Below are 27410 nucleotides of genomic sequence, written 5' to 3'. Positions count from 1 at the left end.
TGATACTAGAGGAGTGCAATAAGTATATTATGGCATTGTATGGCATGGTATATTGGGCAGTAGAACGATGCCTTAAAATAAGACTTCAATATGTACACTCGTCCTTCAAGGCACTTGTATCCCAGCCTTCCACAAAATATGAATTAATTCGGTGATTTGATTTAAAAAATAATTAGGAATAATTAGTAAAGTAGAATGTTGTGTATAGCTTGAGTGTATAGTTTTTTGATGATGACAGTTGAGCTCAGAAATTGACACTTAACATTTTTACTTTTAATGAGAATGACCAATGTCCTACAAGCTATTGTGTTTGCAGAGTTTCCACTGCAACTGTAATATACGTTATGTGTTAAAAATAATTTAATTGAAAAACAGTAAATGGAGAGATTGAGAGTGTATGTAATCTCACCACTCATGGTGATTGTCCACAAAGGCTGACATGGGGCTGATCTGGACTGTGTATGTGTCATTGGCGGAATATTCAAACAGACCATAATAAGGATTGAACAACTCTCTTGAGACCAAGAAGAAGAATTCTCGGGAAGGTCCACTATAGTCCAATCTGGAGAAAAAAAATTAAAAAACATTTTAACCTTGGAACCATGACTACAAGCTTCTGTTTTCACCCCGTCCCAAAAATCTGTACTGTACATTATTTGTTCTTGGCAATTTTAACATGACTTAGCATTTTGATTAATCCACTCAAAATGGGCTTTAGGGTTTAGTAGGCTACCTTTTGGCTGTATTGTAGGGTTTTTTTGGCCACATAAAAACCATGAAAGCTATGTTTCTTTAAATTTGTTTTCTTTACAGGACCTAGTCATACAATTTTTTAATACGGTTTAACTGTAGTTTGCTTTTTCAATGTCTTAACACAGTGTAAAAATAAAACTTCCAATAAATTATGCTAACGTAACATTTTAAATAAGCACAACAACAAGTTTTATTCAGTAACTTGTTATTTTGATTATTTACATTTCTGAATAAGCAGAACTTCAAAACTTAACTTGTGCTTACTTGAAATGTTGAGTTAACTTGGAATGTTGAGTTGCGTTAACTTGAAATGTTAAATTGTGTGAACCTAGCCCTAGCCTCACACCCAAGGCCCTCATGAGTGCACAGGCAAACATTCAGCCAGCTGGATTGTGGAGCTCACTTGTCTATGCATTGTACTGATATTGAAGAGACCTATTTGGATTCACCTCATAACTACACAGGTAAATTTAAGTCAACTTTCAAATTTTGAGTTCGGTTTACTTAACATCAGTTCAGTTCAGTTCAAGAGAATCATTAGTTCAAAAGAGAAGTTCAGTTTACTTAAAACACTGCGTTTTTGGTGATCATTTGCATTTGGAAGCTTTCTATCAAAACTTGCACATGCAAGTGAAATAGGTTGATTTGAAATTTTAAAGCAACAGAAGGGAACTTTCAGTTTTGGTTGATTTTAGCAGTGCAAGTGGACAGAAGCGGTAGTGTTTTGCCCTAAGGGAGACTCCATTTTTCATGAAGATCAGGCACCGCACAGTATCGTAAAATCCTGATCTCCCGGTTGCCTGCAGTTTGATTGAATGACATTTTTGTTTACAACAGCTGTGTGAAGGACGAGTATAGTAATGAGGTAATGAATCCAGTTCTGGCTGAACAATACCATATGATGATGTTGAAAATAAGAAATGTTTGATTTTGTACCGTATTCCCCCACCGGCCCTTCGCTATCAACACCCCCCCCTCCAACCCCACCCATACCGACTGACTCATTGATGAGTTTAAGGGGTCACGCCAGCGAACGAAAGACGGGCCAATGTTTATTCTTTAGTGTCCTTTTATCCTGGTAACCTCCCTCTCCTTGGACAGAACTTTTCGTCTCTTTTATCGCTCTGCCAAATTGCAGAATTCAACTTTATAACTAATGAGGAAATAGGGAAGTGACGTATGCCATAAAGCAGTCAGCAAATTTGTAGTTTTTTTGTGTGGCAGGGTTCCTGCCACCCTCCTCAAAGTTAATTAATACCAGTGAAAGCGATTCAAAACATCTCAGGCCATAACAGACAGATGTCATTGAAACAGTTGTCAGTCGACATATCATTACAAATCTTATGAAAATATTTTATAAAGGCTGAGAAGTTCCCTAGTGTTCCTTTAAGTTCTTCTAATTATTTTAGGGCTGTCAAACGATTAAAATTTTTAATGGAGTTAATCACAGCTTAAAAATTAATTCATCGCAATTTATCGCAATTCAAACCATATTTAAAATATGCCATATTTTTCTGTAAATTATTGTTGGAATGGAAAGATAAGACACAAAATGGACATAAACATTCAACATACTGTACATAAGTACTGTATTTCTTTATTATAACAATAAATCCACAAGATGGCATTGACATTATTAACATTCTTTCTGTTAAAGGGATCCACGGATAGAAAGACTTGTAGTTCTTAAAAGATAAATTTGAGTACAAGTTATCGTAATTTTATAATAAAACCCCTCTTAATGTTTTCGTTTTAATAAAATTTGTAAAATTTTCAATCAAAAAATAAACTAATAGCTGGCCATTGTTGACGTCACCGAGCGGGACGTCACATGGGCTCCCTGCCGTTCTTCCACAGTGTCTTTAACTATGTAAGGTAGAGATTGAAATACACCAAAAAGTGTCAATGGCGAGTTTTAAATGAATTAGTGATTTAGCCAAGGCAAAGTCTGAGTAAGTTTTATGTGTATTTTGCATAGCTATTTTGATTTGGAATGCCAGTTCTCTTTGCACTGAGCGCTTTTCTTTTTGTGAACGTTATTTTTTTTTGAGAGATAGGAATATTATTTTTGTTGTGCTTTCACTAAATGATACTTTAGCGACTTAACTGTTCCGCCCAAATGCTTGATGGGAGGTTGGGCCACCATGACTGTCAGTGGTGGCTGCAAATGGTATACAGTATGTTCTGCATTGTGTTCAAATAAGCATGTTAAGATAAAGATCGTCTCCTGTGAGACATAGGAATGTTACTTTTGTTGTACTTTCACTAAATGATACTGTGGTGACGTAACTGTTCCGCCCACTTTGATGATGGGAAGTTGGGCAACCATGACTGACAGTGGTGGCTGCAAATGGTATACAGTATGGTCTGCATTGTGTTCAATTAAGTGTGTTAAGAAAAAGATTGTCTCCTGTCATTCTTACAAAATACGTATATTTGTTGTCAAAGAGTTGCCAAAGCTTAAAGAGCATACGACACCAGAAAAAAAGTCTTAAATGGCATTATTATGTGAATTAGAATCATATTTTGAGACGATTCGACTATATACAACAATTTAGCAAAGCGCAGATGACGAGAAATTAGTCTTTTAATCTGCCGGTTAGCCACGCCTACAATTATAGGGCTTTAGCGTCCCCAACAGGTGGATGACGTCAGCGGTAGACTAGGCTCATCGGTTTTACTATTCAGCCCATTGAGGGGGAATTGTTCAGAACGAGGAAAACGAGACGAAGAGAGCTGAAAAATGTCTTTGTTTCAGTCTCTCTACTCCCAATATTTTTACAGGATATTCTTTTTATCCAAGTATTTTCCCCAATAGCTATATAAATGGCTTGAGAAGGACCAGTCAGCCCGTCGAGGGGGAACTATTCACAATGAGGAAAACGTGACGAAGAGAGCGGCAAAATGTCACTGTTTCTGTCTCTTTACTTCAATATTTTTACAGGATATTCTTTTTATCCAAGTATTTTTCCCCAATAGCTATATAAATGGCTTGAGAAGGACCAGTCAGCCCGTCGAGGGGGAACTATTCACAATGAGGAAAACGCGACGAAGAGAGCGGCAAAATGTCATTGTTTCTGTCTCTCTACTTCAATATTTTTACAGGATATTCTTTTTACCCAAGTACTTTCCCCAATTGCTAAATAAATGGCATGGTCATGACAAATAACTTGTGCTAAATGGAATATAAAATAATAAAAATCCATTTATTCAAGACGACATGGCAAAATTACTCCATAATGGTCAAAACAGTCGACTTTACCTTTACTGTCACACCTGCCGAACGATATTTTATGACACCTAAATCGGACATATGTCATTTCCCTTCCCCGGCTTCGGAGAATGTAAACAGACCAGAAGGAGTGACAGCTAGCCGACATGCTAACCCGAACCGAGGGATGTTTCAAAGTCTTCGAAGTGGAAAATCACACATAACTAGCCTGGATTATTTGACATGACGACCCGGTTGTCGAGTTTCTTTGCGGATCGGCAAACCGCCCGGCGGAGAGCAATTCACAGTTCGTTCCCTGGAGGAGGGTGGCTGGAATTGTTGTGTAGCTAACGTGCTAACAGCTAACTGCTAATGAGCGTGAGGATAGCTTTTCACATACCTATCAATGATCAAACGTAAGTATTCCTTTATTTAAAGGAATTTTATAGTGTTTACTTTGTAATCACTGTATTCGTATTTGACATAATACAAAACAAGATGTTTACTCACTTCCTTGTAAGTCCAATGGTCTTACAGTAAATATCCACGGTGAATGGGAACCTTTTGAAACTCCAAAAAGGCGCATACGCCTCTCCCGCATACAGAATGATTTTTCTGCAGCCGTTTGGCTGGCGTGATGCAAAAAATAAAAGTATTAATCTGCAAAATCAGCTGAATCCTTAGTCCTCAACTCCTCATACACAACAGTACACTGTAGCGTGAAGAGGACGTCTTCTACCGTACACGTCACAGCGCCCTCCTCCTCAATGCGAGACCGAAGCCGGAAGTCACTCATTTTCCTGGCGCGGGATTCAAAAAACTAAATAAATATAGCGATCGCTTCCACACACATCCAAGCGGTCCATATCATTCAGGAGCATAAAATACCGCGTGTATTATGAAATAAACATGCTTTTTCGTGTCACAAGCACTTTAAGCCAATAAAAGGCACGGTCCAATGAACGCCTGTGTCCACTCGCATTTCTCTGCCTTTGCGCTCTCAATGTGCTAAAATGGTGTCATTGTAAACTGTTTGAGGCAACGCATGAACGGGTCATTCCATGCATGCATTAATTGGGTCAAATATTTTAACGTGATTAATTAAAAAAATTAATTACCGCCCGTTAATGCGATAAATTTGACAGCACTAATTTATTTATTTATTTATTTTGCAATATACTAAATTGCCTTGCTCTGCCAATTGAAAATCGATATAACAAATTTTGTTAGTGCATGCTTATTGGAGTCCAGCCACTAGCTACTCACCCCTCTTCACCCACAAAGCTGACATACAGCTTACTGCGCTGCAGATCTTTGCGGGAGTAGCATGTGATCTGATTGAAAGCATCTTCTAGCAGGTGGTCACGGCGGATGATCAATCTAAGAATGTGTATTAGTTTTGTGAATCATGTTTACTTAACCACTAGTTTACAGGCACCTACTTGAGCTTTCCTGGCCCTTGGCCGTAACCTTTGGTCTCCAGCTTTCTGTAGAAATTGCGTAGTTTGGCCTCAAAGTCTCTCTTGTAGGGTGCTGGAGCTCTGGCGTTTGCTCTTTGGGTACCTACAAGACAGAAAAGAGGTACTGTGGCTTCTCTGTCATTTCTTGCACTTGATTTATTTAAATTGATTCTTTTTATTTTGAAATTTCACTTTTTGGTATCATCTTGCATGTCAACTGCTCGATATCTCCAAAGTACTGGAATAGTAATAATACTTCTAAAATAATTGGTACATTGCGTATATTGAAATACTTGATGTCAAAAGATATATGTGAGACAAATTTTCCTGGTATTTGACCCTGGAGAACCTACGCGTCAAATTTGGTGAATAATAATGGTTGCTACTCCCAAAAACTTGGGATCTTTCTTTAGGTTAAATCTGTTTCAGTTACATAAAATAGTTTGCACAATAAGAAGATTTATGACCAAAAAACACAATTTTAAGGTTGTTAAAAGCCTTTAAATAGGTAAAGGTGTCACATATTGAAGTTTCATTTTTCGCGACCATAAGGCACAGGCTCATTTTCGGGTGATATTTTTGTATTTAACACACACAAAAGGTGCACCGCATTACGGGTAGTACCCAGGTTACGACGTACACAACTTGCGTGATTTTGACTTTACGACGCCGGAGTCTTGTCCGCCATTTTGTCTCCAGTCGGTTTTTGAAAATAATACAATGTTGACTTTGTTTTGCTATACGTGCTTTTATTTTGGTGCAGGAAGATGAAACTGATTTCATTTTTTTTTAGTTTCATTCTGCAAATGTTGATTTCATGAGCAGCTGAATAAAGTCAGCAAACCACACGGATGTCTGACATGGTCATTTCTGAGCTTAGCTCGCTGTCTAGCTAGGACTTAGCTCTAACGTCTTGGCGAAGACAGTACAATGACGTGTCATACATGTTTTTGGAGGGTTATTTTGAGATGTAGGGGTACTTGAAGGGCTAATTCCAATTTAAGTGGAATTCGGGTTACGTCGCCAGTGTAGGAAAGGAACTCGTTCGTAACCCGGGACTACTTGTAGTGGCCGCATGAAAAACATACGCTAGCATGCAGCGTTTTTTTTTTTTTTTTTTTCTTAATCAAAAAGGCAGCAGGAGCAAAACAGAGTTCAACTGTCAATTTTAATCAATCCACAAATCCATCAGTCCTCATCTTCTGTATCCAAATTGAACAGCCTAGCGCACACACTCAAACTTTATAGCTACTAGGGTAGTGGTTCTTAACCTTGCTAAAGGGACCGAACCCCACAAGTTTCACATGTAGATTCACCGAACCTTTCAGAATGAGATAATTACATAATTGTTAGTTTCAGGACTCCGGAGTGGCTAAGCTAGCACGAGTCAATGCTGGTTTAAATAAACTCCATCGACTAATTAAACCCCCGCTAACTCGAATATTAAGTCTTGTGTGAAAATGTCTGATCTTCCCTTTTAAATTCAATTATCGGAAAGTCAATTACATGTCATGATATTTTTCTGTTGTCATTCTTATGTTGAGGCAGCAAAGGGAGAACAATTGGTAAAAAGTAACCCATAAATTACTTCTGAAGTAACTTCATTACATTGATAATAAAATAATCAGTAAAGTAACTAAATTACTTTTTGCAGGCGTAATCAGTAATCTGTGACAACACTGCTAGCGATAATACTGTACATGCACAAATCACTTGTAAACTAAATTGCTGTTGACTTGATCTTACCAGGTGAGTTTTGTGGAGAGGAGACAGGAGAACCCCGTGGTGACTGGCAGTAGCTGGGGTGTAGTAAGGCATGAGGAGGCACATATGACATAACTTCATCCTCAAAGAGACTGCAGAGAGGGAAAAGACAGTGAGCTAACAAGAAGAAATTGATGAATTACTAGTACAAGAAAGAGGGCTTCACCTTAGCAAAATGACCAGGTCGGCGTCTCCTGACAACCGCGCCAATCCTGACGCGCCGTCTGTGCGTATTAACTGGACTTTCTCCCTGTTGTCATAGCAACATTGAAATGCACTTCATGAACAAAATTTCTTACATAAAGAAATGGATCTGGACAGAGAAGATCTTGTGTAAAATTGATGTAAACCCAGAGTGAGTTTACCTAAGTGAATGATTCCGATGGAAATCTGGCTGCCTCTCCTGTAAAATCTCAAAGATGTTGGCTTGCCGTAGAAAAGCCACAATCTTGTCATTGTACGCTACAGATGGGATAAAAACACACAAAAAGATTAAATACAAACCAACTGATTTAAATTTTTAATAGTGTCACTTGCATGCATACTAACCCACGGGCACAACGTCTGGAACCTGACCCCTGCTGGCAGATGAGAAGGTGTTTGAGGGCCTTGGCAAGACAGGCGGACCGGCATGACGGGACTCTTCGCCCACCTGCAGAGTGGGATTGCATCACCAGTTGAGTAGAATTTACAGTAAGCCACAATTAAAAATCAGTGTTCGCAAATTTTGTAGCACAAGCACAGAATATTTATGGTGTATTACAAGGGCCTTTTTGAAAATTCATCAAATTTCAATGCGAAAGAATAACATTTGGAGTATCTGTCAAAAATAAAAAAGACCCAACATGTTATTGTATCATATTGTATTGTCAAATCTCATCTTCCTGGGGTACAAATTAATATACAAAATTAATTCAAGTGGAAAAAAATGCAAATTAATATACAAAATTAATTCAAGTGGAAAAAAAATGCACAGAAAAAACACTAGTCTTGAAAATGAAAAAACTAAAACAACGACAACAAAAAGCTTCAAACATCCACTCAGCATTGCTATTTCCCTTCAAGACTCCCAATTCTGAGTCATTTGCAGTTTATACAAGTCTTTTTTTTAAGCACTTGACCATATTATTCTTCAGTAGTCAAGGCAAGACGCCAAAGAGTGCAATATTAGTTTGACAATTAAGCAGTTTAACACATAAAAACACTGATAGAGTAAACATCTAACTTAAAAATATATTACACATAAATACTCCCAAGGTATATTCTTGAAAAATACATTTTCTTAGGTGTTCTTAGCTATAAAAATGGATAGCGACTCAACAACAATAGTAAAATGTGGGTCACAGGGTGATAATAGTTGCAGACCGCTTTTCAACAGGGCTTACCAGGCGTCGTGGGCTGACCTCACCAGCACTATGGCTGCGTTGGCGGGTCAGGTGTTGACGATGAGTCAACAGGCTTGGTGGTCGACAGCTCTGCAGGGGCAGCCGAGGGTCAATGAAGGTGGTTGCTCGACTATTATGGTCCACAAAGAAAGGCTGAGCAACAACACAGTTGCGGTCAGTTGATTTTTACACACCAAATAAGACAATGATGGTGATGACAAGGGCCCACCTTCCCGGTGTGGTCATGCTTCATCTCCCAGCCTCGAGGCAATTCCAGCTGTTTGTTGGCAAACATGTTAAGGAATGCTACCAGGTCCCTGTTGTGCTGGTAGCGCTCAAAGTGGTGCGTGTCCCGGCGAACCTTACTGATCATGTGTTTCAAGCACGTATTGGTGGTGAACATGCGATAGGCACTCTGGCAGAAAGATAACAGAGAAAAATCTTTAAATGGTGTTAGGGTGGCATACAATGGAGAGGGAGATCTAATTCTATATTTCCGATTTTATTCTATTTTTTACACTAGAGATTTACCAACAAATACTGTATTACGCCTTGCTTTTTCTGAATAGGCTACCTGGTTGAGGTCTCTATTGATTTGAGACGTCCTAAAAGGCAAAAATAAAATAAAATAAATAAAGATAAAAAAAAAACAAAGAGAACGACAGCAACAACTTGGAGGAACCTCAACAAGGGAACATTAACATTCCATAAAAAAAAACATCATTGTAATTCATTAAAGAAGTATTTTGAGTAGTTTTCTCTTCTTCTACATACTCAATGTGTGAAATGTATATAACTAAAAAAAATATCTTTACTCTGTCACTAAAATACAAAGCGTTTTGTATTTTTCCCTTTTACCTCTTTACTTATTTGTAAGTAAAAGATTTGAATCAGAACTATCGATCTGTACTTGTACAGCGTCGGTACTTTTTCCTCTTTTGCTGTCATTGTGTCACGTAATTATATGGTAAAGCAGTAGTTCATCCTTAAAATGGCTCCTATTGGCTCGATTTTTTGCTGTGTAAAGTCGAGATGCCCTCAAGCAAGGCAGCGCTGTTTACATGCCACGTTCACACTTCCCTCTTTGCAAGGTTAGCTAAGTGTGTGATTTGGTTCAGTTTCAGTTTAATTTTTCTTTGAGGGAGTATATCCGGCCTAGGGAACTTTAAAAAAAAAAAATTCAAATGAAAGAGATTCTGTTTGCACATACAGGGTTAGAATGCAGCACAGTGAAGAAGTCAGGGCTGGTGAGGAACCTTGCACTGGGAGACTGGAGCAGCAGATATAAGCGGGATCGAGAACTAGACTGAGCTGTGCTACTGTCCCGACGGAGCTCTGCAAATGACGAGAGCCACAGAATGTTTATATAAACAACAATGCAATAATATTTTCTCACATTATGTAAAAATAATATGGTAATAATAATAATTCATTTTAAAGGAAACCTCGGACTTAAAGCCTTGTAAGCTCTAGTAAGCCACAAATCTTCTTATTTACTAAAATATGTTAGAATCACATAAAATATTGCCATTGATTTAAAAATCTATAATATTTAGTACATGTTTTGACCTACGAAGGGCGCCATGTTATATGGACGTTCGGGGGGATGACGAAGATTGTCACTTTCACCCGACGAATACTACCGGATTACTGCACTAGTAAATGTTTTGACCTACGGAGGACGCCATGTTTTATGGACGCTCGGGGTGATGACGGATTGTCACTGTCACTCAACGAATACTACCGGGTTACTGCATGTCCTTATAAATACGTCCTAAAATAAAGACGTTGATATATAAAGCCCTGGCAACAAATGTGAGTACACCCCATAGAAACTACGTACATCCCTAAATGTCCAAATTGAGTACTGCTTGTCATTTTCCCTACAAAATGTCATGTGACTCGTTACAGCAGTGCTGTCAGCATTGACCGTTTTTTCCTCCTTCTCTAGTCTCGTTTCATCCAGTCTATCCTGTTCATTTTGCTCTTGCAGCTCGTTTTGTGAGATATCTTCGGTGCTGTCATCATGTTCATTAATGTTCCTCTCGGGTTCAAATTAAAAGGGTTGAACAGATGACATGTTTAGGTTGCTAAAGTCATACTCTGGAAGCCGTAACCATGTGACGTCACCGCCCTGCAACGTCAGCAAACATGGCGACCTAGTTTTTTCTACAAATTGTATGAAAACGAAAACATCAAGAAGGGTTTCAATATCAAATTATTTTAACTCATAATAACGTTTATCTTATAAGAACTACAAGTGTTTCTATCCGTGGATCCCTTTAAAAATGTACATGAAATGAGTATGTATCCTCAGACGTAACCTGGAAAGGAGGGGTGCAGATCGGTTTCATCTGCTGGTTGTTCATTGGCTGGCATCTCCTCTGCTCTGCTATCATTAGTGATCGTTCTCCGGATGCTCTGATACCTAAAGGTGAGTTTGTTCATCAGTGTGGTTATATTTTAATTCAGGAAATGCTATTAGTTACACAATGTTGACATTCAAGAATTCAGTGGGCTGGACCTGCGATTCAGTTGCTCCATCTGCTGGATGGAGCTGGACCTCTGGAGTGTCTGCTGAGCAGCCGGGGCAGTGGGCCGTTGCCAGGTGGTGGTTCTGTTCACGTGGTCCACGTAAAAGATCCTCCCATGGCTGTCAATTCGCGCCTCCCAATCTAATAGGCAAACACACGCTTTGGCATGTCTCCTCACTAATAGTTCCATGCCAGTCGTATACTCAAGTCAGAAAAAGTTGGGAGTATTGGGCTTCCTAGTGTAATTTACAGATTAATTTATAAGTGAATTTTATTTGACTTTTTCAATACACATCACCAGTTGTTCATGGTTTCAGTACTTTTTGCACAAATTGCTGTTCTCTCAGAAGTAGTTTAAGGCAAAAATAATTTAAAATGTTGCAGAGACCAGTGTATCAAAACTTTGATATGTTTCTACTATACTCCTAATTCCATCACTTCCTATGGGACGAAGCGTTTCCAAATCCAAACAAATTAGAGCTCAAGTAACATCCTGGATCAACTGTGTTGGACCTTGGGAGTTCCACGGTTTATTTTTTCAACCAAACAAATAACAAAAATACTGAAGAACACTCACTTGGTGGGAGGGGTTCGTCCACCCTCTGGTAGCGACTAATGTCATGGCGTACAGACGGCAGTGTGTGAACAGAGACGTGGCCATTGACTTGAGCTACGGCCCCTTTGTGACACAAGCATGCACACAAACAATGACTGTTATCATTATTTAGAATATATTACATCAACAAAATAGATGGTAGCAGATTTTTAGACGTATAAAACATCTTTCAACACTGATACAGAATTGCATACCGGCAGGTGGTTCCAGGGTTCTCAACTTATGAAAATAGTTTACAGTGAGACTATGTGAGGGGGGGGTGAGGAGGTTGCACAGGGCTGTGTGTGAACAGTGTTCATGTGGGATTTGTTTTTTCAGCAGCGGGGGCGGAAATATTCAAATAAGCAAATGCTAAAAATTTTGAAATATAAGATATGAATATGATTTTTAAATTCATATACATAATTACCCATTTTTTATGCACCATAAGGTGCACCTAAAAGCCTTCCATTTTCTCAAAAGCTGACAGTGCGCCTTATAATCAGATGTGCCTTATGTATGATCAATATTGGTTAATCATGACATGATTTAGCTTAGCTCTATCTAGTGAATGCATAAAGCTACTACAACTACAACAACAGTGTGACCCAAAATCAAGTTTTTAACAATCCAATAAAACCCAGAGTGACGGAAGAAAATATTTTTTTTCATAGTAATTGGAACCTTAAAAATTCCATTTAAGAAATAATTATGGATTTTTCATTTTAAAATTATGTCCTTTAAATGGTGTCCTCCTGAATGAATGCATTCTTGAAATCTGCTGTTGACCACTTAAAAAAAAACGGCAAATTTTGCGAATTGGCAGTGACAGAGACAGTGACCTTGAGCAAGTAGACAATGTGCCATTTTAGTAACTATGGAGAAAACAGGATGACATTGACATTATTCTATCTCAGATGAGGAATCTCAACAGAAGATTTCAAGAATGCATGTTTCTTCATCGGCATGTTTTAATTTTTCCATTCCTATTGATAAAATATTTTTCTTTCATCACTCTTGGTTTTATTGGATTGTTAAAAAGTTCCCTTTTTTTTGGTCACCCTGTATAAGGATGAATATTGGTTACTCATGGCATGGCATTCCCTTTAGTGCATCTTTATCTAGTGCACTGTTTTTCACTAGAGAGCTGTGAGAGATTGTCAGGTGTGCCACGAGAAATTATCCTATATCGCATCTTTTTTTTTTTTTTTTTTTTTTTTTATGTCGTCGGGCGGAGTTGCAGAAGGAAGGAAGGACTAGGTAGAAGGTTTCGGTTGTGTGCAAATGAGGGAGGTATTGCTCGTGTCGTGTTCAAGAACTGCTCATATTTCTAGCCACCTTGCTTTCTGCGACAATGTGGACCCCAGCATGTCTACTGTACGTCATTGGATTAGACTCGTCAAGTGTCGATATACACGAAAGTGTTCTTTCTATTTTATCCATATGTGACGACCGTCAATCCTCCCCCTGTGTTTTATTCCAACACATTATCGAGGACAGCAAGGTGGCTGATGGCTAGAAATCAGAGCAGTTCTTGAATGCGACACAAGCAGCTATCCAACAGCGCCATGGTGCCAAACAAGCTTAAACGTCAACTCCAAACGAAACACCCATCGCTTAAAAACAAGTCGATTGACTATTTTGTTTGCCTTTGTGAAAACACAGAGAAACAGGCAACTTTTTTGAGAAAAACTACAAAGGTAAATGAGAAAGCCCTCAAAGCCAGTTACCTTGTTGCTGAACTTGTTGCTAAATCCAAAAAGTCTCACACTGTGGCAGAGAAATTAAAACTCCCTGCCTGCAAAGTAATTGACAACGAGGTGCTCGGCCCTGATGCGGTTAAAGGCATTGCTAAAGTCCCCCTGTCTGATAAGTCAGAGCTTTTCAAGCCTAACTGCGATAAAAAAAAAAAGAGAGAGACAAAGAGCTGTTGAAGAAGAGCTTCATGTACGTCTTTCTTCAATTGCAGCCAGGATATCGGCTTTGTGTTCATCTAAACAGGCTCAAGTCACACTGAGTTAGAATAAATATTGAGAAATTATTGGATAATTGAATATACTGTACAGTAAGCAATTTTGGAACATTTTTGGTTCGTGGTGTGCCGCGACATTTTTTCCCATGTAAAAATGTGCCATGACTCAGAAAAGGTTGAAAAACACTGATCTAGTGGATACGTAATACAACCCCAACCACTACTACTACTGTGCCTTATAATGCGGTTATATATGGAGACAATTTTAAAATAGACCATTTGTTGAAGGTGCGTCTTATACTCCAATGCGCCCTATAGTGCAGGATATACAGCAATTATATTTATTTATTTACTTATTTGAATACATTAATTTTTTTTTTTTAATTCACTGAACCGAAATAGTAACACCGCGAACTATATTAAAAAATATTTAAAAATAAATAAATAGACAGTAAAGAAAAAAACATCTACCATTATCAGTATAGTTGAGCCATCAATCCAGAAATAGAAAAAGCGATCCCTTGACTAGCCTCGTCCCGTAGTCAGGACTAAAAAAGGGCACACAGCTATTTAAGTTACCTTACTACCATCAATAGTAAATAAGGCGTATAGCTATTTTTGTTAGCCTAATAATATCAATAGTTTACTCAGATTAGCGACACTGACAAATTAATTACCTACCAGTGGGTAACATAACGTAAATATATTGTAAATGTCTTTGTAACTTTTAACGCCTTGGAGTTGAGACATGCAGAGCATTTAGACTTTGAGGAGATTGCAACCACTGTTAGCTATTATTCTGCTAGTGAGTAGGGGGCAATCGGCGTCGACCTTGACTGCAATAATGATTACATTAGTAAGACAACACCAGATTGGTGAAAAGGTGTCATTTTGATCGGTTAGAATGAAATCATGTGCCCACTGCGCCTTTTGTGGAATACTTTGGACACCCCTGTCTTAGAGCATTCATTTATTTATTTTTCATTCTTTGCTTGTCAAGTCAGCTCACCGGTCTCTCCTTCCGATAACGTTGTGGTCAGTCCTTCTCTGGCCCTGCATGCCACTTGGTCATGGGCTGCCACTTCAGCAGCCCGTAGAGACCGTCTCTTCCATACCTCCCCTCGTTCATCCTCCTCCTCCTGTCCCAGCACATCTGGGTTGACAACACCTGTAGAAGACAGAAAGGATGACATGTTGTCTTAGGTATCTCTATTAAGTTCAACAGATGTCCAGTCAGGCATCTTCTGAATCTAAATTATTGGCTGCCTTTTAATGACGCGTTTACGGAGTTAGCAGGTCGGTCATAGTTATAATTTTTAACTTTAAAAAGGTTTAATAACCAATAAGCTACTGGAGGAGCATTCAATTGTTTAGTCATTGTCCCTGTGCTCTATGCATAGTCACAGGCTGAACAAAGACAGTATACTATTAGCATAAACTGCTTTTACTAATAAACCCTCCAGATGCAAATGTGAGTGCAATGAAAGTCTGCAAAATGGACGTAATTCTAAAAGACCAATTAATTGGCTGGACACACACCTGCATCACAGGTTACTATGTCGCTAGTGGTCGTCATAGCAGAAGTCGCCAAGCTGTTACTGCTCGATAGCTCTGCCCTTTCCTCTTCTGCCCTAGGGGCCACTTCCGTCCGTATCTCCACCTCCTAGAAACAAAAAGCAGATGCTTGATACTTGCAAATACAGATATTTTAAAACAATCTTTTTTTTCTGAAAGCGCGCCACCTTTTTTGTCTGTGGTAGTAGTTTATGCAATCATTACACATTTTTCACAGAGCAGTCAGTGGAAGTAAGGATTTCTCCCCTGGTCTAAACAATATCAGAAGCACATATACTGTATATACATCTAAAGAAATAATCATTTTTTTTCTCCTTGTTAAAAAATTATCCTTAGGTGTGAAGGAGTGACCCTAATTTAGACTCCAGTCCTCCATTTATTCTTCAAACATCAACCTTAAAACTTTAGGTGTGCAAGCACAAAATGAAAGGTGCACAATTTTATAGGGCAAAGTTCAGGAAAATTAATGAAACAACTAATATTGTACTACTAATATAATATTTTCCAAACAAATTAAAATGAGATTTTCTTGTAATAACTATAAATGAATAAACTAAGATGACATTACACATTAAATATACTTGGTCAAAATATCCTTATCTTTTTATCATCTCTATCAATCAATTAAATTCACGAACCTTGGGTAAATTACAAATGTATTTAAATAAATGTAATGTAAAAATGTATTTTGAATGTTTTTTAAAGAGAATTATAATACTTAGGGGCTGTGAGATATCAATAGAACCGCTATGTGGCAAGACAAGTATTAATAAGGTTAACAAAAAAAACAAACCACATTCATGAGCAATTATCGAAAATAGATAGAAAATTACGAACATTTCCGAATGTAGCCCGGAAACAGCCAAATGGGGCTGTGACGTCACAGCCAGGAAACAAAAGGTCGAGGCAGGTGCCATCGTTGTTTATCGACGAGAGAGTTGCGAGAGAGTCGCTAAAATGGTTCAAACCTGTCATGCTATGTGGTGTACAAATAGCCATTTGTCGCAATGTAGTACCCATGAGTTCCCGAACGCGAGAAAAAGAGCTGGACTACGCAGACAATGAGTAAAGTTCGTTCGTGCAAAGAGGGCTAATTTTGCAGACCCAGCCTCCGGCACGGTTTTGTGTGGTGCGCATTTTACACTTGAAAGCTATTCGAACTATGGACAAATGAAATCAGGTTTTGCTAAGAAATTGCTGCTGAAAGCAGATGCGGTGCCCACCATACATGCGCAGAGATATCAAGAAAGAGGACGATGACTGGCACTGATGAGACCACCCCACCACCCCAGGAAAGCAAAGGAGGGGAGCAGCCAAGCTGGAAATGGCCAGAGTGAGTACTCTTTTATAATAAAAAAACATATCACACATTGGATATAGGACTGGACACATGTATAAATCATTATAGCACAATAAATGATCATTATTCTATATATTACTTTATTTTGCGGTCACAGTGTATCAGCTTCACAAAAAGAAATGCTAAACAAACCATTCGGTGTTTCCCATATGATCTGTTGCCGGTGTTTCATCAGTGTGATTGCTCCCCTCAATGATCGTTTCATTAGGCTGCATTGGCTTTCGTTTGGGCTCAAATTGACAACCCAAAACACCAAAGAAAGGTTCATAACTCTCCTCGTCACTATTAGAAGAACGTTCGTTACGGCGGATTCGTCGCTGCAACTAGAAACAAAATTGTCCGACATCATTGCCGCAATTCAGTACTTTGTTGGGACCCTTAGCCGGGTGTTTCCTAGTTGTGACGTCACGCACACAATATGCTAGTTTCGGGGATCTCAGGCGCAAGTCGTTTTAGCTTGACAATCGATCCAAATTTCTTTCATTTTCTTGGTGTTGCAGTGTGTGTAATCACATGAAGTGGCATGACATGAATCCAAAAGGCATGCGTTTATGGATAAATGATGGAATATTAGCATTTCCACCGTTGTTGTAATACTCTTTTAAAACTATTATAACCCTTAAGAAAAATACTACATGTAGATTTGAGCAAAAATTCAAAGCCACACCCCTATTCACATATTTGCTAATTGCAGTGGTCAAAGTGTTTTATCCAAAGAAACCATCATAAATATTGCTGAATTAATTTGAATCTGAATCAGTGTTGGGATCTACAGCATCCTACCTGAATGGGCGAAAGTGGGCCACAGCTATATGAAGAACTACAGGCTGGGTCCTGGTTGGAGTTGATACTGGAATTTTGTTCACCGCATGTGCATTCACTTGTTGATTCTTGTTGTGTAGCCTGAGTAGAAACACTATCATCCACTTCTCCACTGACATGTGCTGATGCTCCAGCAACATCTGTGTTGATGTTCACCAACTCTTCCCCCATATGTAGCTTTGCTGCACTTCCTGCACCGGCTTGATCCGACTCAGTGACAGGAGAGCCTCCCGCCCCAGCTAGTTCACATTTGGAGCCTTCGCTCCCACCAGAAATGTCACAGTCTGTAGTCCTCTGCAATCTTGTCTCCAGATGGGCACTGCGCTGCCCTGCACTCTCATCGTCCTCGTCAGAGTCTATGTGGAGCATTGCGTTGAGACGCGTGTCTGTCGGAAAACTGGAGCGGAGTCTTGGCGACGGTCCTGTTGGATGTCGCTCCACGGGGTTCCCAGAGGCCTCAATGGCGTCCAAGTAGTCATTTAGGGAAACCTGCCTGTGGGTGTGGCCGCCCGCAGCAGTCAGGATCGTGCCCTCCTGCCACGCGCTGCTGTTGCCGTAGTAACAAGCACCATTGACTAGCAGGGGGCTATCAGCTGAGCTTGTGAGGGAAGAGGTGCATGCAAGCCGAGAAGATGAGGGGGGTTGCGGAAGCTCTTCATCGTCAGATGGACTGCCAGGGTCGCTGTTCACGGTACTGCCCAAAATGGTTCCTGTTGCATCTGGAGATCAGTTTTAGAACACAACACAGGCTTTGTTTTTGTTTGGTCTAAAACAGTGGCATGCAAAAGTTGGCACACCCTGTGTATGCCCAAACCTCTCCACACCACTGTATACACATTAAGATTTTTTAAATCTTTGAAAAAGTTTTTTTTTTTTAATGATTTATTTTGCGACATACACCACATGTGAAAATATCAAATTTGGCATTTAACAGGTTCAGTTATATAGTGTGTAGTGTGCTCTGAAAATTCAATCACATCACATCAACACCACACACGTCAAGATCCACCACCGATCTAGTAATAAGTTCCCTAAGGAAGACATCTCACATAACCTCACACAAAAGGAGACAGGCAGACACTTCCAGGTTGAGCGTTGTAGATTGTCGATCTTGTAAGAGAAAACAAGACATGCTTTGGAAAATACTTGTTGCTCTCGAGGGAACTGGCATTTTACAACCCCCCCCCCCCCAAAACTGGGGAAACCATGCCTCTTTTTACAGCCACTTTCTTGTTTATCAATCAGAGGACAACAACATTGTTGTCCCGACCCATTTTACACCCTATTATTGTGACAAATCTATTCTTGACTCAACTCAGTCAAATATAATCTTCCAGGATGATCTTTGGAGATATTAAATGGCTTGACGTTTAGCCTTGGCTGGCAAAGGACAAGAGGCGGTGTGGCTGAGTGGTAGAGTAGTCATCCCCCAATCCAGTGGTTCTGGGTTCAATTTCCAACCCTGGTGACCTCGTTTCAGCATCCTTGAGCAAGATACTAAACCACATGTTGCTCCTGGTGCTGCACCATCAGTAGGTAAATTAGGAAAGGCTTTCAGTGGCTTAAAGGTGGAAAGCTGCTATACAGTGTAACTCTATTTACCATGTTAAATAAAAAAAAAGGAGGAAATTACAAGACATTCGGTTTTAGATATGAATAAAGATGTTTAACTGTGATATGACTGCAATAATTTCCAATTTATTCAGTGCTTAAGTAAATGAATTGCCTCAAAACGACTAAAGATTAATTTTACGCTCATTTTGTGGCACAGTAATGACGGTTTAGAAACACCATTATTTCCTTTGGAAATCCGGAAGTGTGACGTTTTAACTTATAGGAATAAAAAAAGCTTTAAACCCATTCAAATGCTTTGAACTTTAGCAACTACAGTGGGGAGAACAAGTATTTGATACACTGCCAATGGGTTTTCCCATTGGCAGTGTATCAAATACTTGTTCTCCCCACTGCATGTTGTTTTTGCACAATATTGACACTACAAGACAATGCAAAATTAACCACACACCTTCATGTGTGGAGGTGATGTCCACTCTGAATTGAAGTTGCCCACTAACGTGATCTGTCGGCAGCCGGCGACACAAGCTGTAGCTGACTGGGTGTTGGCTGTGTACACACAAAGAGTGGGATTTAATACAATCATAATCAAAGAGCACACAGTTTAATTATACACACGGCATATGTACTCACTCTGCTGTAGGTCCCTCCAAAAGTCTCTGCACGGGTACGATCAGCTGACCCAGAAAGCGCTTGAAGATTGGACGGCTCTTAGCAAATTTATCTTTCACTTCAATCTCCATCACGTCACTCATCAGAGCCACAAAAGTGTATTTCTACAAGACAACAAATAGGGCATACAATCTTACAGAGCCACCAGAATTGGACTGTAGGAGCAATCGTGTGTCAAGTTACTAACCTCCCCATGCCACACAGGGTTGGTGGTATTGGCAATAATGGAGGTCCGCCTCTCCTGACCGTGGTGGGTGAATTTAGGGAGGCCGGTCCTCTTCCCGGGCAGGATGGACATCTTCAGGTAAGGGTCCGGGTTGAAAAACATGCCTTTCTTCAGGCCCACTGCCTGGATGTCTATATTAAACATAGCACATATTATTCTTTTGTTTGTACAGTAATTTTCTCTGCTGATGCTAAAGGAGTCCTTTCACCTGAGAGAGTGAAGCTGACCAGTTTACGACAGTGTTCCGTCCCTGGATGGCCCCCCGTTTGATCCTCACTGCCCACCTGGAGAGACAGAATGAACAGAAAAGTAGTTTTTAGTCACAATACTGCTGCGCGTCAAGAGAAAAAAGTTGTTTAATGAGTAACGATCAGTCCTGATTTAAAAAGTTTCACTTATTGACTGACAAAGCTGCTATGACAGAGCCACTAGTTTTAAACTAAGCCTTCAAGTTGTTTTCAGAGTGTCAGTTTCAAAATAAAAGCCTGAAATAGAAACAAAGGAAATAGTCACAGGTTTCTTAAGGCTTTAGATTCCATTGAGATGCTGCCACAAGCAAAGGTCAAGTATAATAACGTCTGAAATGCAAGACAGGTGCATCGGCGCAAGGTTTGCAGTGATGCAAAGTCTGCATCGGTCACTTTTGGTGAAGAAGGCGCTGACAGTAGATAAGTGTTTTTGCAAGTTTGACATTTGTTGACACTTTTTTATAATCAGATTAAATAATGATATGTCAAATAGACAAATACAAATGAAATAACAAAACTATTTTTGGGAATATTCCAATTCATGGTTTTTCTGTGATTACTTCATTGACATAATTATTCAACCCAGGTATGTATAAGTTTAGTACTCAGTACAACATCATTTGCAACAATAACATCCTTTAGACGTGAAGCATAGCTGGACACAAGTTTCTTGCAGTGATCAACAGGTGTCTGGGCAAAGGCCTCCAGTTCACTGACATTTTTGGGCTTGCGTGCTGCAACTGCCTTCTTCATGTATCACTAGAGATTTTCAATGGGATTTAAGTCTGGTGTTTGCAATGGCCACTCCAGAATCTTCCAGCACTTCTTTTGTGTTGAGGTAATTATCGAGGGTTGATTGATTGAATATTTGCTTGATTGATTGAATATTTGCTTGTGCTCATATATACCATACATAATACATATTGCCATATTTTTTTCTTATTGATATAACCAGTAAATGATTATTGCTTGCTATACTAGGTTGTAGTATAATGTTTAAGTGTTACACAGAGTAAAGAGGGTCGGGATGACAACTGCCTTGCTTCATGGCCATCATTGCGTAACTAGACCTTCCGGGACATCTTCAGCACCTGGCGTCTGGACTTTCGTCTAGACCTTCGAGGACAATTTTCCATTCGAGGACATCTTCCATGGCCACAGCGTTGCATAACTGAAGTGTCTGGGTCATTCTGACCATTTTTTACCTGTGCCTTTGCTTACACACGTCTATTTAGTTAGTTCCACCTACATGCTCACACATAGCCAACCAAAATCACATGGGTGTCTCCAGCTTGCGTTCCCCCTCCCTTCAGGGCGGCACCCTTATGTGTTAGGACAAACCCCTAATAAAAAGAGCAAAGAGGGTTTTTTCCTTAGATCAATTTTGGTGACTATACAGCGTAATCTAGCATTCCTCTGTCTAGTCCCTCTTTGTTCTCCTTGGCCAAGAAAACTGAATGTCTTCTTTCCTTATTTTTGGGTAATTTTACAAATGTCTACCTAAGGGTCTATTTTTGAACTTGACATTTTGCAACCAAGATGTGGTAGATGATGAGGTATGCTTAGGATCATTGTCCTGTTGGAAGGTCCAACCTCACCCAAGCCTCAGCTTTTTCAAAGACTGCATGGCATTTGCATCCAAGATCTCCTGGTATTGAACCAACCAAACATAATACCTTGCACACAATGAAGATTCCCTTCACCTGAAGAAGCAAAACAACCCCAGAGCATGACTGACCGTCCACCGTGCTTCACAATAGATAGGGTGTTCTTTTCTTTATATGCATCATTCTGTCTCCTCCACACATACCGTTGATCCAATGGCCCAAAAAGTTCCTGTTTGGTCTCATCACTCCAGAGTATCCCAAAACCTTTGCTGTCCACATTTTGGCATACTTCTTGTGCTTTGGAGTCAGCAGGGGTGTGTGTCTGGGAGTTCTTGCATGGAAGCCATCATTTCGCAGTGTACGTCTTATTGTCTGATATGAAACCTGAATACCTTCCTATGACATGTCCTGTCGTAGTTCTGTAGTTGTCACTCTGGGATTTTTCCTCCACCATTCGCTTCAGGTATCGTACAGCAGTTGCAGACAGTAACCTCTTCCTACCATGCTAATGTAGCGTTTCCACTGTGGCTTTAGCTTTAAACTTGTGGACTATGCTCCCAATCGTGTCTCTTGAAAATTGTAATCCTTTTGCTATCTTTTTATATCCATATCCTTGCATATGAAGTGAAATGACCAACTCTCTGACCTTTTTTGACCATTCCTTGGACGTCACCATGTTGTAAAAATGTCATTAACTGCCATGAACAGCCATGTGTCATGGTCCTTTTAAATCTGCTTAAGTGCTGCTCATTAGGGTTCTGTTCACATCTACAGATGATTTCATCAGCTGTTTGGAAACCTTTGTTCTTAAGGGTGGTGGACTTGGGGGGGTTGAATCATTTTGTCAATGAGGTAATCACAGAAATGCCAGTAATTGGAGTATTCCAAAAATATTTTTGTTATTTCAGTTGTATTTTTCTATTTGACATGTCATTATTTGATGTGATTATAAACAAGATGAAAAATGAATGTCAAACTAGCAAAAACACTTATCCACTGTGCGGTTGAATAATTTTGAATACAACTGTACAGCTGGGTCTATTTTATCTTTCGAGAAAACCTTCCGTACGCCTCTCTAGCGAGTTGTTCTAGGAAAGCCCCATGGCAAAGAGGTTCCGAAAGATTGGTGAAGAGACAGCTGGCCTGGGGTCGCCAAAAAAGCTGGGTGGAGCCAAAGCTGCTGTCTCTACAACCCAACTTAACATCAGAAGATGAATGCAAAGTGTAGCGTTCAAAGCAACGTAAAGCCAGTGCAACAATGTTTATCAATACTATTGGAAGGAAATGAGAAAACCAGAAAGACGGAACAATTGTACCGTTACTCTGGGGTTCTTCACAGTGATGCAAGGTGTTGTGGCTCTTAGTGCTCCACTCACACCATGATAGTATTTGAAGCAGATCTTAGTCTCATCTGCAGGGACATAAAACATAAACACACACACAAAAAAATCAGCTTTATTTAAAAAGCATAGACACAAAATAATACACGATAGAGCTTTTCACCATGATGTCATGCTTACTTCTGGGTGGTGAAGGTGCAAGTGATCGCTGATGTGACCAATTATACACAAAGCCAAAACAAAAGCCATTTCATTTGACAAAGGTAGAAAAATTAGGAGTGGTAGGCCTACTCACAGTCCATGAAGTAGGGTCCTGCTTCTAGTTTCCACACAATCTGGCCTCGCTGAGTGCCGTTCACACCACGGTTCTTGGAGTCCCACACGTTGGCTACACATGTCTCGTCTGGAAAACAGAAACTTATATCATAGCAGTTCCGTTCCATCCAAAAGGGGCAGCCGTGGGGCAGTTGGTTGCTCTAGTTAACATGGGACCGAAGGATCAGCAGTTCGATTCCCAGCTACAACTGCCCACTGTCAAAGTGCCTTGCGTGAAAGGGTAAATGTGTGCTAATGTAAAGCACTTTGGGTATTGTAACAGTGTAGATAAATGCGCTATATACAGTAAGTATTCTCCATCCGTCCCTTCCGAACACCAAAGTGCATTGCTGAAAGCACGATACCGTCCCACATGTGCAGTTAGACTTTATTAACAAACAGAAAAAAGGACACCTGTAACACCTCGTTGACGCCTGGATTAGGTATGCGTTACTGGAACATCACAGGTACAATCCCTAGAGGACCTTCTCATGTGACCACAACTATTCTGGGTGACAGAATGCTCCAGAGGTCATTCGGGGTTCAAGAGACTGTAGTTTCATTCATAACTATTGTTTTCTTGTCCAATAAAAGGACATCTATTTTGCTAATGTTTCCTTCTTTCATTCATTTACTGGCTACTTAACCCTGCTTGCTTTGTCCAGTGCACCCCTATCTCCTCTGTCTGTCTATCTTACACGAAACACAGAGCCAGGGTTATCTTGAAGGACATTCATTTAGGTAATGTTATGTTCTTACATCCTTCCCAGGGCTGCTAAACCCCACTACCTGTTTTCTTTCTTAGTACATCCTTTTCTTGATTGTCTCTCTATCTCATACCAACTACAGAACCGGGGTTCTCTTCAATGCTCCTTCCTCTTCTCATGACACAAAAAAGAAAAAAAAAATACCGCAGTTCATATGAATCTAACAATATTTCTAATGATAGTAATTTCAATGAGAGCAAAATATTCGTGCAGCAAAACATAAGTTTTCTCGTGCAGCCTTCTGCAATTACCTTCTTAATCACATCATTTTAATATAGGGAAACAAATGTTTGTTTCAGGCTGTCACTGAATCAATCCCAGACCTCCACTTTACATAATACAGTATGTACATTTATTAATCCCTTGTCAGGCCACCATCAATTGAGTGCTTTGTAGCAAACAGCCAATATGTGAAGCTGTCCTAGTAGTAAACATCCCTTACAGGTCAGAAAGGTTGATATAGCTCTTTTGCGATAGGCTCGAGGCCCAGCCAAGGTGGAGACTGTCCTCATCCCTCATCCCTGGAGCAAACCCAAAGTCAAACCTTCCCATTCCTTACAGTCTGAATCGATACCACTCAAAAGAGATCGCCTTTAAACAGTGTTCTTGCCTTTGTGACACTTTATCTGGACTAGGGAAATCTTGGCTGTAGGAATTGATGCACTGACCAGGAATGCAGAAATAGACAGATACCAATGCGTCTGACTGCCCAATACAATAACTGCACTTACTATTAGCGATAGGCCGACTATCGGCTCCGACATTTCGAAATTTGACGTATATTGGTATCAGCCCAAATCAATAAACTAAATGCAAACACTTTCAAAACAAACCATTACAACGCCACTTTAATTAAACGAATACTCGAAGCAGCAAAATTTCATTCAAATCTTTTTTCTAATCGAATTACTCGAGTTCCGCAACAAGATGCCACCTGGTGGAGCACAAAAAATGCTAACAGGTGAATTTCAGAGATTAGGTTAGTAGGTTGATTTATACACTGTATGTAAAAGGTAATGATTCTAGTGGGAGTTGGCTCACCAATATGATACAGTCCGATCCAGTCTGTGGCATCCACTTCCTCTTTGATGTCCCACGAGATGACAAGGTGGCCATGGCCAAGTACAAGTTGGTATGTGGATGCCGTTAGTGAGGAGCGGCTGTCTGATGTCACGAGATCTGTGTCGCTGTTGGCCCGCTGTAGTCCCACCCCAACCGCTTCCGTCTGGCCCCCTGAATTCAAGACTGAGGACGCCTGGGAGGGAGAGTCCGACAGGCTGCGCATATTTTCCGGCCCGATCGTGTATGGTCGACCATGAGGGTTACGGCGCCTAACAGCCATCAGGTGTTCCCGGGCGCTGCCATTGGTTCCTGGTGAGGATGGTGGCGGGGAGGAAGAGGTGGCTGCAGTGGCTGTTGCCATGGTGAACACAGCGCCAAAGAGAGCAAGTGGAGGCTGCTGAGTGTGAAAATTATGACAGTAATGATGAAGGTGTTGGGGAGGGACCAGACGATTGGGAGGTGAACGGTGGCAAGCAGGTCGGTAGGTTCAGAAGAAAAAGAAAAGGAGGGATGGGCCACAGCAGGCTTTGGCAAAAAAAAAAAGAAAAAGAAAAACACAAAAGAAATAGAAGGAAATCAAAACAAAGAAGGGAAAAGGGTGTAGATTAAGGGTAGGGATTATGGAAAATTAGGTGCTCCGTCCAAGGTTCTTCTGGTAGTTAAAAAAATTTCTGGATTTCCGCACCACACATTTCTTTGGCTGCAGTTAGTCATGGTGTCATTTCTTGTTATTGAAGGTACAATGAGGCAAATCTGTATTATTCTTTGTTGTCCATGTATTTCTCCTCTACCAAAACCCTTCCATGTAACACAGGCAGGTATTTGAGGGACGTTGGAGTAAAGAGAGGATGGGGCCCTTTAAGTAAAGAAGAGGAGAGAGTAAAAGAAGGAACCATGGTATTAGTACTGACTTTTTTGAATTTTCTTTTGAGTATTTTAGATCACGTGTCTAACTCAAGGTCTATGGGCCCTTTGTATCATTATAAGTGGCTGTGAAAGTTTTCCAACATTTTCACTTAGCATCTGTTCAAATGTAGTTGTCCATTGCATACATTCCAAACCAATGAATTTATTTGGACATTCTATGAACGATGAAATACAGCACCACTAATTCTACAGTAGTAACATCGGATTATTATTATTTTTAAATCAATGTAAGCGCTGAGGCTTAGCTGCTAATGATGTTGCAATAACATCTAACTCTATTTGTGGAAAATCCTTAAAATAGTTGTTCAGTGCAGGCAAATAACTGATTATTCATCCATTCATTCATCTTTGATGGAGCTGGAGCCTATCCCAGCTAACCATGGGCCGGAGGCGGGGTACACCCGTACTGTTTACCAGCCAATTGCAGGGCAACAAACAACAATTTACACTCGCAATCACACCAATGGGGGATTTAAAATGATCAATCAGCCTACCGTGCATGTTTTTAGGATGTGGGAGGAAGCTGGAGAAACCTCGCCCAGGCACGGGGAGAACAGCTTAGAGCCACTGGCAAATTAATAAGTGTCTGGAGAGAAAATAATAGGAGAGGACAAGCCAGGTGAATAAGCACTAGTACATCTCGGCATATGTCAGCCAAACTAAGGGGCCTATATGCCCCATAAAATGACATTGATATGGATCTCAACCCACCCATGCAACTCTTTACTTGTCATGAAACTTACAGCAATGTTAGTATGGAATATCGAAAAATGATCCCATTAATTGGGCCCGCAATCCAATTAAGTGAGCCAGAGCAGTGTTAGCCGGCTTGTTCATCTAATAAGATGGCCTGTTGGAGCAATTATCGGAATGAACCATTGTTAATTATGTTAACAACCCCCGGACTCCTCCTTTTTTCCTGTCTGTCTGTCTGTATTCATTCTTGGGGTTGATTTAAAAGGCTTGCAACATGCTCGTTAGCACAAGTCAACAGCTTTCCTAAATCAAATGTCATGTTTAATAGGCCACTTGAATATTTTCATTGCATAATAGTGTACTCGTTTCTCTTCTTAACTGCTCCCAACTGAGAAAACCTGCTACTACTGGACAGTTTTCAATTGTCAAGAACTACACATCAACTGGTACACTCTCTTGAGGCTCCAAAGAGCAGAAGCTTATTCAATAGATTTTTAATATGTGGCATTAACAATTAAAGAAATAAGAATTATTAAAGAAAAGGTAG

The 27410-nt window shown here is 40.0% G+C and overlaps 1 protein-coding gene across 2 annotated transcripts in view; it reads right to left on the bottom strand.

Annotated features, from left to right (window-relative positions):
• The window catches only part of hecw2b (HECT, C2 and WW domain containing E3 ubiquitin protein ligase 2b), a 45867-nt gene that overhangs the window by 5538 nt on the left and 12919 nt on the right, over positions 1–27410 (bottom strand). For both annotated transcript variants that reach the window (XR_009062481.1, XM_057829342.1), the window contains exons 2-25: positions 26662–26753; positions 25220–26096; positions 23392–23499; positions 23073–23167; positions 20110–20185; positions 19863–20032; positions 19637–19779; positions 19455–19552; positions 17393–18150; positions 15214–15337; positions 14684–14842; positions 11685–11786; positions 11098–11248; positions 10898–11001; positions 9784–9908; positions 8803–8988; positions 8574–8726; positions 7738–7840; positions 7554–7650; positions 7355–7438; positions 7171–7280; positions 5407–5527; positions 5231–5344; positions 410–562 (exon numbers count right to left, since the gene is read on the bottom strand). Coding sequence is in view for 1 of the 2 variants with exons in the window: in XM_057829342.1 (XP_057685325.1) it covers positions 410–562; positions 5231–5344; positions 5407–5527; positions 7171–7280; positions 7355–7438; positions 7554–7650; positions 7738–7840; positions 8574–8726; positions 8803–8988; positions 9784–9908; positions 10898–11001; positions 11098–11248; positions 11685–11786; positions 14684–14842; positions 15214–15337; positions 17393–18150; positions 19455–19552; positions 19637–19779; positions 19863–20032; positions 20110–20185; positions 23073–23167; positions 23392–23499; positions 25220–25601 (3716 nt within the window). In the remaining variant the exon portion in view is untranslated. The remainder of the gene's footprint in view (positions 1–409; positions 563–5230; positions 5345–5406; positions 5528–7170; positions 7281–7354; positions 7439–7553; positions 7651–7737; positions 7841–8573; positions 8727–8802; positions 8989–9783; positions 9909–10897; positions 11002–11097; positions 11249–11684; positions 11787–14683; positions 14843–15213; positions 15338–17392; positions 18151–19454; positions 19553–19636; positions 19780–19862; positions 20033–20109; positions 20186–23072; positions 23168–23391; positions 23500–25219; positions 26097–26661; positions 26754–27410) is intronic.

The sequence above is a fragment of the Corythoichthys intestinalis genome, chromosome 2, assembly GCF_030265065.1.
Source record: "Corythoichthys intestinalis isolate RoL2023-P3 chromosome 2, ASM3026506v1, whole genome shotgun sequence".
Classification (NCBI taxonomy): domain Eukaryota; kingdom Metazoa; phylum Chordata; class Actinopteri; order Syngnathiformes; family Syngnathidae; genus Corythoichthys; species Corythoichthys intestinalis.
This window is presented reverse-complemented; position numbering and strand designations above follow the sequence as displayed.